At 48.3% G+C, this 12,014-nt stretch overlaps 1 protein-coding gene across 1 annotated transcript in view; it reads right to left on the bottom strand.

Annotated features, from left to right (window-relative positions):
* The window catches only part of CWF19L2 (CWF19 like cell cycle control factor 2), a 1,214,198-nt gene that overhangs the window by 1,052,929 nt on the left and 149,255 nt on the right, over positions 1-12,014 (bottom strand). Inside the window, exon 4 of the mRNA XM_086935247.1 lies at positions 364-480. Coding sequence (XP_086791373.1) covers positions 364-480 — 117 coding nt within the window. The remainder of the gene's footprint in view (positions 1-363; positions 481-12,014) is intronic.

The raw sequence follows: 12,014 nt of genomic DNA, 5'->3' as shown, positions 1-12,014 counted from the left end.
ACAGCCGAGTCAACTTCTACGCTCCCAAACGCCACCTCCGATCAGCCAACCACGCCCTCGCCGCCGTCCCCCGCATCCGAAGAGCGACTACAGGAGGAAGGTCCTTCTCCCACCTGGCCGCCAAGACCTGGAACTCCCTCCCGACCGACCTGCGCCTGACCCAAGACCACCTCTCCTTCAGGAAGAAGCTGAAGACCTGGCTGTTCGAGCAGTAGCGGCTCCCCCCCCCCCAGCGCCTTGAGACCCCACGGGTATGTAGCGCGCTTTATAAGTGTCACTGATTGATTGATTGATTGAAACTAGCAACTAGTTGAATGAAATTGCTTTAATGATCAGTTGCTTTAATTATCTGCGTAATCTCACCTGGACAGGAGCAGCTGTTTCATCTTTGCCGGACTGCTCTTTATTAATTTTCCATGCCTTTTCAATACTAGGTGACTGGGTAACTGTGGTTGATTCGATCCACTCATCTTCTGACTCCTAAAAAAAAAAGTGTACGGCAGTCAAGATAGTTATCCACAGTTGCGGTATTGTGCATTTCAATAGTGCAAGAATCAATTTAGTTTTAGCCATTGATCATATACAGAAACTCTGTTTCAGGAAGAGAGACAATATGGTCTATGTTCCCACCACTGCGGGCTGCAGCTGCATCCAAGTCATTACTATTCTCTGGGATGCCTGCTCCCTAAAATCAGATTCAGTGAGCTCTGAGTAGCTCAAAGCTGTAGACTAACTGTTCACACTCAAAAGCCCCAACTCAAATGTCCAAAGGCAATGACAATCATTCTAACTTATGGCCAGACTGACACACACTGCCTTGGACAATCACCTCCCTCCTCAGGAGGTAGAGCACAGTCAGTAGGCAGAAATAGTAAGTGTTCTGAAATCTCACTACTGCACGTGTTACCGACTATAAATTGTCTAGTGAGTACCAAGAGTTCAATGACAGCTAGCAAAGGTGTCCTGCAATACCGTCACATGCCCTCCCCCCCTTCAGTGAAGCCTTCTGAAGGAATCGCTCAGAGTTTTAGGGTATCCTCAGTCAAAACATAGGGTTCAATTTCAATGCAAGGCAAATTAGGGAGAACTCCTGCTACCCTTCTATCTCCACCGAGAAGCTCTCTCGTCAACCTCAAGCTATCTTCTTGGATAGCCCAATGGGTGATTTCTTGGTTTCCCTTCTCTTCTACACTTACTGCTGGAAGCCAACGCACATCTCACTCGGTCAGGAAGCATTACAAGGCCTTTTTCAACCTTTCTTAATTGGCATGTCATGGACTGCCCTGCCTTATTCAAGTAGAGAGACCTTTGGAAGGCTGTTTTATTTCTCTCACTGCACCTTCACCTGATTACAACTGCAGGAGGCCAGCTTCAATTGTCCGAAAATGTCCCTTTCTGGGTAATCGTGCACCAGCACCCTCCTTAGGGTCCTAAAATCAATAAGCTGACCATTAAACATTTGTAAATGTTTAGAACACACAGAGTATACAAAAAGGGGAAAACTAGAGATAGGGATAAGAAGTTACAGTTAATTAAAAAAAAGTTTGAAAAGTAATCAGAAAGCAAAATGTTGTTGCTAGTTCATGGGGTGCTGTACAACATAACCTGGGTGCTCTTAAGAGCTGATTTGCAATGGAGCGTGGTCAGGTAAATGTTGATGGTTTGTACAAGTCAAAAATGATAACTTCAGCCTTAAAAAAGTTATTAATGCTAATATTTTCTGCGTACCTTTTAATGAAGATGTAACACAAAAGAAGAAGCTCCACCTGCAGGAAGCAAGCTCTGAATAAAAACTATGTATTGCTGTAGGCAGAGGATGGGTTTTGGTTAAAAAGGAAGTTACACCAGTGCCCGAAGCAGATGGGACAGTATGCAAGTTACTTAACAAACCTGTGATGGAGGGACTGGATATTATTTTTTATAGTGTATGATTAGCCAGGAACAGGCTGCCAGACTGCTCTATAATTAAGGAAGGGAAAATAGGTATTTTTTGTAGATTCCTAATGAAGTGTTAGAACACCGATTGAACGGAGTGAAATGGGAAAAGAATTCGAAGTTTTAGCAGTCGACACAGAAAATGTACATTTGTAACATAATGGTTTGATTATGAGTAAGAGAGCTATCAGTATGAAAGAACTTGGTGCCTGAGCATAAATCGCCTTGTAACACGCATGCAATTTAAAAAACTGAAAAATAGTAGGATATGGACGGCAAGAGTGAAATGACCTGAAGTTTAAGAGAAAATTGTCAGAAGACATACTGAGTGATAAAGCAGCTCCAGGCAAACTCCTACGCTGTAACAAACCTGACAGCACAATCACTTCTACTAAAACAAAATTATGTTACAAAGTACATGTCTAAGCTTACACAGTTGGTTTGTCACTTTATCTGTATTAGCACTTCACTCTAGTGGTTAGAACTCAGCCCAAAGGCACACTACAAACACTCACTACAAGACAAAGAAAAACAGCATGCAAATGGAAAAGCACAGAAATGAACTAAGGTTAGTCATACACTTTCTTGTACTTGGACTGTGTGTAATGCCTTACTGGTAAGGTTGATAGATGAACCTAAAACAAAACATTAATCTGATCTCCATAAAAATCCAATTTAGGCTAAATTAACTAACCTGTTATGTAGAACTTAACCCCTTCGCTGCTGGCCCGTTTCCGCCGCTGTGCGGTAAACAAATGAACAGGGGCGGGCCATGACGAACCCCAGCCGTCATCAGCACACGAGCACCGTAGTGCATGACGGCTGGGGTTCGTCATCAGCATACAAGGGGTTAAACTAAATTCTAGCCACGACTTTCTGTTATCGCACGCACTGACTGGATGGGATTGTGTCCTGCAGCTCCATGCTAGTCCTCCGTACGCTCGCCATACAACTCAGACACCCAAACAATATTATGTACTACTAAAAATGCCTGTGCCCAAATAAAAGGAACTACTGAAGACTGTCCTCTCCTTGGCGACCACCATGACCATATTATTTTTAAGGCTTGCCTACTGATTTTAGCTGTCTGTGGTCAGAATACGTGGAGTTGAATTTGGGACAGCCCTTTGCATGATTGGCTGTTTTTCTTATGTAGCTTGGATCTTGGGAGATCGTTTTGGCACTGAGGAGCAGACTGCATTGCCTATGCCAGAGAGCCTGTATGAATTTAAGGTGATGCACTTTGGGTTGAAGAATGCTCCTGCCACTTTTCCGCACCTGGTGAGCCAAATTCTCGCAGGATTGGAAGAGTTCTGTGTGGCGTATTTAGATGACATTGTGGTGTTCACAAATTCATGGAAAGACCACCTCAGGCACCAGGAGCAGATGTAGGCTAGGATACAGGAGGCAAAACTATCATGGTAATTAAGTATCAGGTGGGGCAATTCTCTGTAGTCAACTTCGGGCATGAGGTGGGGATTGTGAAGATTCTCCTGTTAGATGCTAAGATCCAGTCTGCGATGGAGTGGGAGGTACCTCCAGAGAAGTCTGAAGTGATGGCCTTCTAAGGACTTATCAGGTATTACAGCAATTTTGCTGCCAACTTTGAAGTCGAGTTGCCCCATTGACTGCACTGAAGCAGCCCAGGAAGGTAATATTAACTGCAGAGTGTCAAAAAGCATTTGAGGATCTGAAAAAGGCATCATGTACTGTACCAGCATTGAAAGCGCCTGACTACAGTCAGCCTTTCATTGTACAGACAGATGTCTCTGACAAAGGAGTTGTAGCGGTGTTAGCTCAACTGGATGACAAAGGTATAGAGCATCAAGTAGCCTTTAATAGTAGGAGATTACTAGACAGAGAGCAGAACTGGGAGGCCACTGATAAAAAAAACGTTGCCACTGTGGGCCTTGTGTAAGTTCTGCCCATATTTGTTTGGCACTAAGTTTGTGGTGCAAACGGATCATAAGCCACTAAAATGGTGAATGACTATGAAGGGAAAGATTCCTAAGTTGTGGAGATGGTCTATTTCATTGCAAGGGTTAGACCTTGCAGGGGAGCAGAGAGCTGGATTGAGCCATGGTCCTGCAGATGGATTTTCCCCCGCTAGTAATACCCATCTGGCCACCCAACCTCTCCAGTTAGAAGTTGGTTTGGGTGTCGGATCCGGGAGGGGAATATGTTGGAAAAAGGTATGTACTCAGCCCTGAGTGCCCAACTGTACTGTTGTCTGGTTCCCTAAATGCTGTTATTTGTACCATAGGCGAACACAAATCATTCGTGTGTGCCATGACATAGGCCTATCTCACGGAGTATGGTCTTGTTGGACTGGAAGGGGCGCCCAAAGGGCTACCCTCATAGTCATGGAAGCCTACCATCTTTACCAGGAGTTAAGCAGCATGAACGCAGTGGTGGCAGCATACCTCTGTGTAGTGCTCAGTAGTAGGGAACAAGTACTTTTTTTACCCTGTGTCACTAGGGTGAAGCCTACGGGCTCACTCACCTATTTAAAAGTTGCATTGCTGTGTGTAACTCACCCTTGGCCTACATCAGTTGGATGTGGAGTCCAGCGCAGTGCAAGAGTAGTAATTCTGTGCTAGACGTATGTGTGCCAGGAAAGGGTACAGTACAGGGAAAGGGCAGTACTGTGCAGTATATGTGTGTGTGTGGTTAGGGCATCTATTGAGTTTATGTATGCCAGCCAGGAATACATTGCATGAAATATGTGGTGCTGTGCAATACACGCGCAGTGGAAGCATGTGCTGGGTTTATGTGTGCTTGTGTGAAGTACAATACATGAAGGGTGAAGTGTTGTGTAGGGTACACATGGTGAGTGTGTGTGTTTGCACACCCTAGTAGAATACAGAAAAGCTACAGTAATGAACAGTGCAGACAGACGGAATGAGAGTGCTGAATATATGTGTGTCTGTAATGGTAAAATGCATGGCGGTAACTGTGATGGACAATACGGGGGCCGCTGTTGAACTTGCTATTGCCTTAATCTGCAACCCTGTATGCTAGGAGGGGCCACCATGGTGAGGGCAAGCGTAGTGGAGAAGTCTGAGCCTCATGGGAGAATATCGGGGGAGTTTGGAACGTTACCCGGACAGAAGGTTGAGGTTGTGAGCAACAAGTAAAGTCTGCACACCAAGGCCTGCGGGTGACTGGTTCCCAGAGGAAGGTGAAGGGCGCTGCCTGAGACGACGCACCCTCACTGGGCTCCAGCCAGAAGCCGCAGGATTGCATCCCACATCGTCGCGAGATGAAAAGAGTTACTTACCTCATCTTCGTGGAGGGGTAGCAGCTCCGAACACTGGGACAAGATGGCAGCGTAGCTCAATGCAGAGAACCTGCGTCTGCCGGGTGCTGCCATGTGTACTGCGGCCAGCCTGACTCGCCGAAAAGGAACCAGACTTGTGAATGACCGCAGAGAGGGAACTTGCTGCACTAATAAAGATTTCCATACTGCCGGGGCATATAAGAATAGAATTGGGCCTGTTGGCTCGCTACTAACAGTGCTGCTGCATCATAGACACATTTGAATAATTCCTAAAGAGTCAAAGGGGAATTCTTGAGTACGGCCTATTAGTGAGCATTCCCTGGATGCTGCCTCCTGTGAATGTGGAATAACCCCGACCATGTTATAAGGAAGAGGGTGGAACCTGGGTTTGCCTGATCACTACTAGACCCTTGACCTCAAGGAAGTGGTGTTTTTGCTCTTGAATTATGTTATTCCTTTGAATGTGTAGAGTTAGAAATTAAATAAATATTTAGTTTTCTTATGAAAGTAAGTATTTGAATTGACATTGATTTATTGTGAATTGATTTAATGTCAGAGAGTATGAGAGAGAACAAGAGACAGGAGGCGGGAGAGACAGGAGGAATGGGCCCAGGAGAAGAATCAGAAGGAAAAAAGAGTTGGAAAGGGAATGGATGGCCCTTGAGAGAGTTAGGATGGCCGCATTGACAACTCTATCTGGGATAAGTGACTCCTCATCCAGCTCAGACCAGGTTGTGAACAAGGTTCCAGAGGGTCTTATGCTTGTGTGCGCATGTTATGGTCAGGATATTTCGGAATGATTTGTGAGCTTTGAGGGCCCTTGTAAGGTGCAGCCGCTAAATGAGGTGTCTCAGGCAGCTGTTTTAATGGTCGAATGCCTGTGGCAGACCAGATAGCCTATGCGCAGTAGCTCTCAAACTGTGCACCACAGTACCCTGATGCGCCATCAAAACCAGCCAGGGGCACAGGGGTTGCAGTTGCTGAGTGGAGTCCATGTCTCCGTCACTCGTCAAGTAAGTGTGTTATGCAGGGCTATCAATGCTGTGCACCTTGTTGTTCAGGGGAAGCTAGATTTGGAAGAACATTTCAGCAGACTGCAGTTCTTGTGGTGGAAAAGATTTGGGGTTTTCAGGGGGTGTGATTTGGGGCTGTGGAATGTATTTGTATGTTTTGTGAGGGCATTACTGAAACATCTCAGACATCAAGCATGGCAATTGTGACAATGCGGTTCGAGGCGGACTCATTTGTCATTTTTGAATCTGCATCACTGTGCAACCTCTGCAGGCTTGTTTGTCTTTGATCTTGGTTCACACACTTCTTGAACTGGCATCTCTTCTGGATGGGTTGCCAGTGGAGCTTTCTGAGATGTGGAGTGATGTGGGTCCATTTTAGGAGGTCCAGGATGAGTTTGGCTGCAGAATTTTGTATGGCCTGGAGTCTTCTGAGGCTCTGAGTGGGATTCAGGCATAGAGAGCATCGCCGTAGTCAGGGTGGCTAGTGATGAGGGCCTGTGTGACGGTTTTTCTGGTATTGATTGGGATCCATCTGAAGATTTTGCGAAGGATGTGGAAGCAGGAGGAGGCGACTGCATTGACTTGTCGTTTCTTGGTCAGTTAGCTGTTGAGTATGATACAAACGTTGCGTGCAAGGTCGGTCGGTGTAGGAGTGGGTCTGCTGGACACAGTTCTGCTGGACACCAGCTGTGGTCCCAGCCGGAGGCGTTCTTACTCAAAATCAGAACTTTTGTTTTGTCAGAGTTGAGTTTGAGGCAGTGGCCTCTTTTCCAATTGGCTACGTTGGTCATGGAGTTGCAGAAGTTGGTTTTGATGGTGGAGGGGACCTCGGTAAGGGAGAGGATTAGCCGAGTGTCTTCTGCGCAGGAGATTTTGTTGAGATCGCAGGATCTGAGGACATCTGCGAGGGAGGTTATTTAGATGTTCAACAGGGTGGGGCTGAGGGATGATCCTTGTAGTCCACCGCATGTGATGTGATGGGGAGCAATCGGATGATTTGTGTGCAACCTGTAAGGAAGGAGGTGATCCACTTGATTGTTTCGCTGTATGCAGAAGTTGTAGAGTCTGTCAATAAGGGTGTTGTTGGAGATGGTGTTGAACGCAGCAGAGAGGTTGCGGAGGATCAGGGCCACTAATTTTCCACTGTTGAGGAGAGTTCTGATGTCATCTGTGGCTGCGATCAGTGCAGTCTTGGTGCTGTGGTTGCCGCGGAATCCTGATTGTCGGTCATCGAGGAGGTGGTTGTGTTCCAGGTATTCAATGTGCTGCTGATTAACAGCTTTCTGAAGTTCATTGGCTGGGTAGGGGAGCAGGGAGATCGGTTGGTAGTTTTGAGGTTTCTGGGGTCAGTAGAAAGTTTCTTCAAGAGGGGTCCGACCTCTGCATGTTTTCATCTTCCGGGAAGGTCGCTGGGAGATGGAGGTGTTGAGGATGCTGGTGATCTCCGTACTGATCAGGTTGGTTCTGAGGTTGAAGAAATGGCAGGGGCATGGGTCGGTGGGCACCCTGGAGTGGCTGGACGACAAGATGGCTATGGTGGCTCGAGTGGGGACCAAGTGGCGATTGTTCGGCTGGTGTCTGCTGGGAAGTTGCAGAGCCTGGGAGAGGTGGGTTGGGGGTCGAAGTTGTTGTAGATAGTGGCGATTTTGCTGTGAAAGTAGTCAGAGAGGTTGTCGCAAAGTTTCTTAGGCGGGGTAGATTGTGTTTTCTTTGACTGTTGGGTTGGAGAATTCCTTGACTATTTTGAAGAGCTCCTTTGTGTGGTTGGCCCTGTTATCGATCCGGGCAGTGATGGCTGCTTTCCTGGCTTCATTGAGGTACAGGTGGTAGTTGCTGAGGGCTGCTTTGTGAGCGACTCTGTCGGCTGGGTTTTTAATGATATCTTCTCGAGGTGGTATCAGTTGCGTTTGAGCTCTGGGGTGTACCAACTTGTTTGTTTTGAGGTTTTGTTGGCTTTTGCTGTTTTTTTATGGGGTGACTGTCAGAGAAGTTCTGAGTGGACTGGTCGAGGTCTGTTGCCGTTTCAGGTAGTGTGGTACTGAGGGCCTGTGTCCACTGAGTCTCAGTTACTTTTCTCCAGCGGGAATTGGGTCGGGAGGGCAGTAGTCGGAGATGTAGAAGGAGATGATGGCGTGGTCAAACCAGGTGAGATCAGTGACATGGGGGAGTTTGATTATCACTGGAGGTAAAGATGAAGTTGAGTGTGTTTCCGGCATGGTGCGTGGGTTCAGTGACCAGTTGGGTGAGGCCGATGTAGGTCAGGCTTTCCAGGAGGGTGATGGCGTTGGTGTTAATGAGGTTGTCGACATGGAAATTGAGGTCACCGAGTAGTATGTACTGGTGGGAGTCGATAGCTAGGGGGCGATGAGGTTGGAGATGCCATTGCAGAAAGCTGGGCAGGGGACCAGGCGTCTGTAGGCGAGAGTGCCTCTTATCGTGGTCTAAGCATCAGTCTGTAGCTAAAGTTGAGGTGCTCCTTGCCGGAGTTCCATCCCCTGGAGGGCAGAATGTTGATGGGTGATCTGGGGAACACAAAATCAGTCAGCTTTATCAGACGTTGACCACACACACCAAGACGAACCTGCATCGGACACGGGCGGCATGGGAAGCTGACATACCAACCCTTACTGACGACGACTGGACCGAGGCTCTTGCTAGTCCCAGGGGCTCTGCAGTGCCATCTAGATACAGACTGATACAGTTCAAGTACATGCATCGGGTGTACTATACCAGCTTCCGTCTCTGGAAGATGGGAGTTATTTCGTCCCCTGCATGCCTCAGATGCCGGTCAGATGACTGATTCTTTATACACCCGGTCTGGGGTTGCACAGTGCTGCGTCGTTTCTGGTCGGGGGTACTGTCCTGCCAGGGGCAGGTACTGGGGTGGGACCTCCCAGAAGATCCGCACATGACCCTCCTCCACAGTACTGACGATATAGGAGGGAACATCTATAAGAGACACCTTCTTTTCCTGGGGCTCACACTGGCTAAGCGCGACATAGCCCAGCAATAGAAGTCCTCTTCCCCCCCTGGGAAGGCGGCCTGGAAATCCACATTAGATAAATGCATGTCTGCCGAGGTGGCGGTGTTTCAGGCCAGGGGTTGTCCACAGAAGCACGTGAAAATCTGGGCTTCATGGGCCAAGTATCGAGGTATTGATCTTTCGATGTCTCACACGTCCTCGAATCAAGATTTCATAGACAGACTCACCATCACATGACGTTCCACTCCTACTCGTGGATTAGTCGGCGCGGAGATGTGCTCATATGTATTTATGCCTGCGTAGTCTTTCAAGCAGGTTGGATGGTGCAGGGATGGGGGGAGGTGGGTGGCGGGGGCTGTTGGGGTGGGTGTTTTATAGCTTACCGAAGGATACCCTCCGCAACAACTAAAATATGTATGTTCATTGCCTTGTATGAATATGTCTTGTTGGGGGCTCTCCCCCTTTGGATGGAAATTTCAATAAAATTTTTTGTTAAAAAAAAGTTGAGGTGCTCCATGAGAGAAGTCTGGTTATCATTGGTGACGGTGCATTGGATAGTTTCCCTGATAATTATGGCAATGCCCCCACCGTGAATCCTTTTATAGCCGTCAGGAGTGGGGGTGGCGATTTCAGGGTTTGAGGAGGGCTTGAGCCACGTTTCGGAGATTAAACCAAAATCCAGTGAGAGGGTGGTGACGGTGTCCCAGATTTTCATGGCAAGTTTTCAGAGGGAGCCAACGTTGAGCGGGATGCACTGGAGCTGTTGTGGGTTGTTCGTAGTATTCTGATTAGGAGCAGTACGGCATTCCATTCAGGTAGGATGTCCTGTGTGGCAGGCGAATCAGCAGTGGCAGCAGGTTAAGGGTCCTTCGGGTGATCGCAGGTTGGTCGTGAAGCAGCAGTTGTTGCAGTGTCCAGGGTCCAGGGCAAGGAGCTCCTCAGCAGTGTAGCAGTGGGTGGCTGGAGGGCAATGGGTACTGGCGCTGGTCACAGTCCTGGTTCAGAGTTGTACTGAGGGCTTGCCTTTGGAGCACCAACAGGGCAGCCAGCCGCACAGCGGCCTCCATAAGTAATCCTGAGAGGTGGGAGGGGCTGCCAGGGAATTGGGAATGCAAGGAGTAGGAACAACTTGGAAACAGGAAGAAAACAGCAGGAAAGGGCGTGGCAACCGAGGGGATGAACCCAAGCCAGGCAAAATACCATGAATTTAAAATGAATTAAACTGTTAACTTTGTAAACTTTGTACTTATATAGCGCACAACTACCAATGGGTATCTCGGCGCTGTACTCATACCGCTGTAGGAACCCTTCCTGGTTTTTCCCTGTGAAGTGTCCATTCCTGGACAACCCCATGGTGAAACCAGGCATCCCAACGCTGTTGGGGCCATTGTGGAGACTAAGCAAGCTATTGCCCAGAGTTGCAGCGTGGGACCCATGATTAGAATAGGCACTGAGGCGAGAATATCAGGTCCGAGGACATTTTTTTTTTTTTTTTTAGCCCGAGACCCACTGAGGCGGGAATCGAACCCTGGTCCCGAGCTAGAGTTCTGCATCAAGGTCTGCCGCTCTAACTATTGAGCCACACTTCTCCACAAGTTAAGTTTGAGTGAGTGATGATAGTCTAATCAATATACAAAATACATCTAAACAGACCTAACTAAAGGAAACAAATTCAAAAGAAATGCCACAAGAATTAAGCAGTAGTATTAGACCTGTGGATAGTGGGATTAAACAGGAATGCAGTGGTGACTGGGAGCAGAGTCCCTGACTCGTGGAGCTGTCAGCTGCAGCGAGGGAGAAACGCCACGACCAAGAGTCAAGGTCTACTCACTGGAGTCGAGCAGCGGCCCCTATAAGTAGCCCTGGGAGGGGCTGTCAGGGACAAGGGAGGGCAGGGAGTGGGAACAGCATGGGAGAGAGCATAGAAAGCCAGGAGGGGGCGGGTCAACCAACACAGGGGATGAACCCAAGCCGGAAAAAATACCACAAATTTAAGCTGAATTAAATTGGAGTGAATGATAATAGGTTAATCAGTATCAAAAATAAATCTAAAAAGACCAAACCAAAGGGAACCAAACCAAAGAAAATGCCACAACAATTAAGCTGTAGTACTGGCCCTGTGAACAGAGGGACAGTGGGATCGAACAGGAAAGCAGCTGTGACAGGGAGGGCAGTCCCAGACTCTTGGAGCGGGCAGCTGCAGCAGGGAAGCAGCGTCACGACCAAGGGTCAAGGGATACTGGTGAATGCAGTTCCACTCTAGTGGAGCTACGGCCATGCTGGCCTTGGAGAACCTGGGCCGCTGGGTGGAGTGCGCCTGCGGGATACCTTCAAGGGTGCTGGAGGGATATGTGTGAGCCTGCTGGCGCAGGCTGGGAGTGAATCACGCATGCCCGGTGCTAGTGGAACCTTGGTGTCCTACAGAGAGAGCAGAGTTGAAGGACTGTTGGATAGAGGAGGGTGACACTCCCTGCCTAGAAGTACAGCAGACTCGTGATTAGCTAGTCTGGTTTACTCTTGGCCCACTCTGGGGTGACTGGTGCAGGGGTGCCCCCAGGGTGAGTGTTGCAGCGGCTGGTCCAGAGGAAGAGTGTCCAGACTCTGCAAGGGTAGGCGTACTACCAGGGGGGGGGCTTCCCAGGTGCCTGCACTGATCTTAAGGGTGCAGATCTGCTGTGTGCTGCTTCCCTTTGGTGAGTTGGACCTAAAGACGATGTCCTGTGTAGAGATTGTCAAGGGTTACAGACCTCGTACAGTCTTGTGGGAGTCTGGGGGCCCCAGGAGGGCATTGAGTTGGTTTTCT

This window comes from Lissotriton vulgaris, chromosome 8, assembly GCF_964263255.1.
Source record: "Lissotriton vulgaris chromosome 8, aLisVul1.2, whole genome shotgun sequence".
In the NCBI taxonomy this organism is placed as follows: domain Eukaryota; kingdom Metazoa; phylum Chordata; class Amphibia; order Caudata; family Salamandridae; genus Lissotriton; species Lissotriton vulgaris.
The sequence above is the reverse complement of the archived record's forward strand: the minus strand, read 5'-3'. Positions and strand labels throughout refer to the sequence as shown.